Below are 2,864 nucleotides of genomic sequence, written 5' to 3'. Positions count from 1 at the left end.
TGTATCAGAAGCAACATGTGGAGAGCTATCTCTCCAAGTTTACAGCTCAGCTCAAAGACCAAATGTATAAAAAATTTTCATTAGTTTCACAGTCATTAAAAAATGCTTCCCTCATGTTGCGTTTATGAGGAACTCATGGGAAGCTATAATGACCAACCTGATGAGCATGCCATAACTCATTAGCCTTACTACCGCTATGATAAACACAATTTAATTCATGATGATTGAAAAAATTAAATCTGTATTTTATTAGGAGATTCAAAACTGAATGTCAAAGAGAAAACAATTATACACTGTAGTTCTGGTTACTCCAGGACACCTTTATGGGATCAAACTTCTGTATCAACCACGTAAGTGAGAGCAAAAACTTTGGGTTTTCTTAGATTCATCAGCTCAAGAATTCATAAATAATTGAGGCATATAAATTTGAACAATTAACGTCATTCCATTTTCTAGAGTCTTGTATTACTGCGCAGTCTTCATTTTTTAGATTATTTGGTTCTCCAGCATTCGAGTTTGTGTAAGTTACAGCCCCTCCATTCAGGTACAAGAACTTGCCTTCAGTCTGTTCGTCAGGTATCTCCATCTAAGCCTGCTTTGAAGGTCTTATTAAGTCTTTTAAAGCTGTATTCTCAGCCTCATTCCTAGGAGAGGCAACTGCACTTCCAGCTTTTGGAAAAAGGGATTTTCCATTGCCAAAAGTATCTTCTTTTCCAGTTGAGACAAATATTTTCTTACCAATACTCTCGATGTTCTTTAAAATCAAAGCTAGAAACAAAAGTAAACATAATTGTATTATACCAAAAATTGATTGTGTTATAATTATTTATCCATATCACAATTGTGAAGTAGCTAATAAAAGCTATAAACAGACTATTTGTTGAAGTAGTGGGCAGAATCCAATAGAAGTCAATTAAAATATACACCTGGATATATCAAGCCCACGCTTCAAGAAAACTGGAATTTCACAAGAAATAGGATCACAAATCTTGTTCTAATGTTTTTCATTTCCAGTTCATATAGTATTACAGCTCTTGAATCAGGATCTGAAGGAATTCACACTCAAATTGCAAGCATGATAAGTTTCAATGCAAAAATCACAGATCAATTAAAATCATACAAGGAAACTGAGCTGCACTTAGGAGATTTTCTGTACCCATTGGCTTTATCACAGAAACCAAAGCTGAGGGACTGTAACAAAATTCAGGGTTTAAAGCAACAGAGCAGAAAGAGGAGATGTAGGCACAGCTTTAGCAAGCCTAGGAAACGGAGTATTTCTCCAGAAAATATAAATTGTCTTAGGAGAAGTGGGAATATATAGCTCACATCCTTGACAGGCCTTCATGAAAAGCCAATGGAAAGTGAAGCTCTTGTTCATTTAGCAGATAAAACTGCTAGCAGCAATTCTTCTGAAACACAGCTGCTGTCTTTAACAGGCAAGTTAGTTTATCGTATTGTCTTTAACAGGTTTCTGGGATTAGCATGAAGGGAGCCTACCACGTTATAACAATGATACAACATCTGGGACATATACATAGTTAAATTTTCCCCTGATGTTGTGGGAACAGTACCAGCACAATGCTTTTGTGGGCAGGCAACCCCCACTAAACTCCTGTGCCAGGTAAAACCTCTGCAGCAGTTTCAGACATCCTTTTCCAGGGTGCTGATACACGAGTGCAGGAGGACAAAAGGGAGATAGCTGAAGAGATTACTGTTACCAGCTGTTCAGTCTCTCCATGCTCTTCAATTTTTTGCCCCAAATTCAGGTTACTTTCACTCTTTACACACAGCTATGGCTTCAAAGTTGTGCTTTCTCCTGGGAAGACACCCCGTCAGCAGGTGCTGTGGAGCTATATGACTTCATTCTGCTGATGCTTGTGACGTGGTAAATTGCAACTTAAGTCATTTCCTCCCAAGTTAATTTAAGAACAATGATGGACCTTGTGCTTTTCCTAACGCAGCATTTGTACCAGAGCTAGTTGTGCACTGATGAGATGTTCCTTGAAAGTTTTCACACAGTATCTCTTGAGAAGTTACTTGCAGCCAGGCCCAGGCAGACAGCATCCCAATCCATGGCTACTCATAGAAAATTATCTAGAGCTAAGGCAGTAAGAGAAATGTAATGTGACCCCTTCACCAAAAGGGTTATCAAGCATTGGAACAGGCTGCCCAGGGAAGTGGTTCAGTTGCCATCCCTGGAGGTATTTAAAAGATGTGTAGATGTGGTGCTTAGGGACATGGATTACTGGTGGACTTGGCAGTGCTAGGTTAACAGTTGGACTCAATGATCTTAAAGGTCTTTTCCAACCTAAATGATTCTATGATCCCACAGTCCACGTAACGAAGCCCCTGCTCTGTATGTTGGCAAAGTGATCCTTAAAGTCTGGCAGGTCAGTTCAGGAAGGATGTATTCAGTGAGACAGCATTTAATTAATGACCATCTCCCACGAGCAACGCAAGAGAAATGTGTAATATTTGTTTCAACCTACTGTTTTCAGTCCCTTCTCCTGCACTAGCATGTCCGTCATTTTACCAGGCCAAAAAGAAAACTAATCAATGATTGGACCTTACCTTTTTTGTGTCTATTTAGTTCAGCCTCCAAAACCTGTACTTTTGTTTCCAAAGCAGTTACTTGTCTCTGCAGGTCATCAGTTACTGCAACTAGGAGTTAAGGGTGGTGTTTAGTAATTTATAGTAAAATGACTCCACAGCCGTCTCGAGATGCTTAGCTCTCCTGTAACCTGATGCCATGTGAGAGAGCTATCTGGTTTCCAGAGCAGAAACCACAGGGCACATTGCAGATTTGTTCCATGGGAATTTGTCCCACTGGGAAAGACTTATCCCTGTCTGGGATGAATACTTGG

At 39.6% G+C, this 2,864-nt stretch overlaps 1 protein-coding gene across 1 annotated transcript in view; it reads right to left on the bottom strand.

The window, feature by feature from the left end:
- Window positions 1-388: 388 nt before the first annotated feature.
- LOC104286038 (mannose-binding protein C-like) overlaps window positions 389-2,864 on the bottom strand; it is a 34,658-nt gene continuing 32,182 nt past the window's right edge. Inside the window, 3 exon segments of the mRNA XM_009884576.1 lie at window positions 389-768; window positions 2,572-2,661; window positions 2,838-2,847. Coding sequence (XP_009882878.1) covers window positions 389-768; window positions 2,572-2,661; window positions 2,838-2,847 — 480 coding nt within the window.

This window comes from Charadrius vociferus, unplaced genomic scaffold (genome assembly GCF_000708025.1).
Source record: "Charadrius vociferus isolate BGI_N301 unplaced genomic scaffold, ASM70802v2 scaffold655, whole genome shotgun sequence".
Taxonomy (NCBI): Eukaryota; Metazoa; Chordata; class Aves; order Charadriiformes; family Charadriidae; genus Charadrius; species Charadrius vociferus.
The sequence above is the reverse complement of the archived record's forward strand: the minus strand, read 5'-3'. Positions and strand labels throughout refer to the sequence as shown.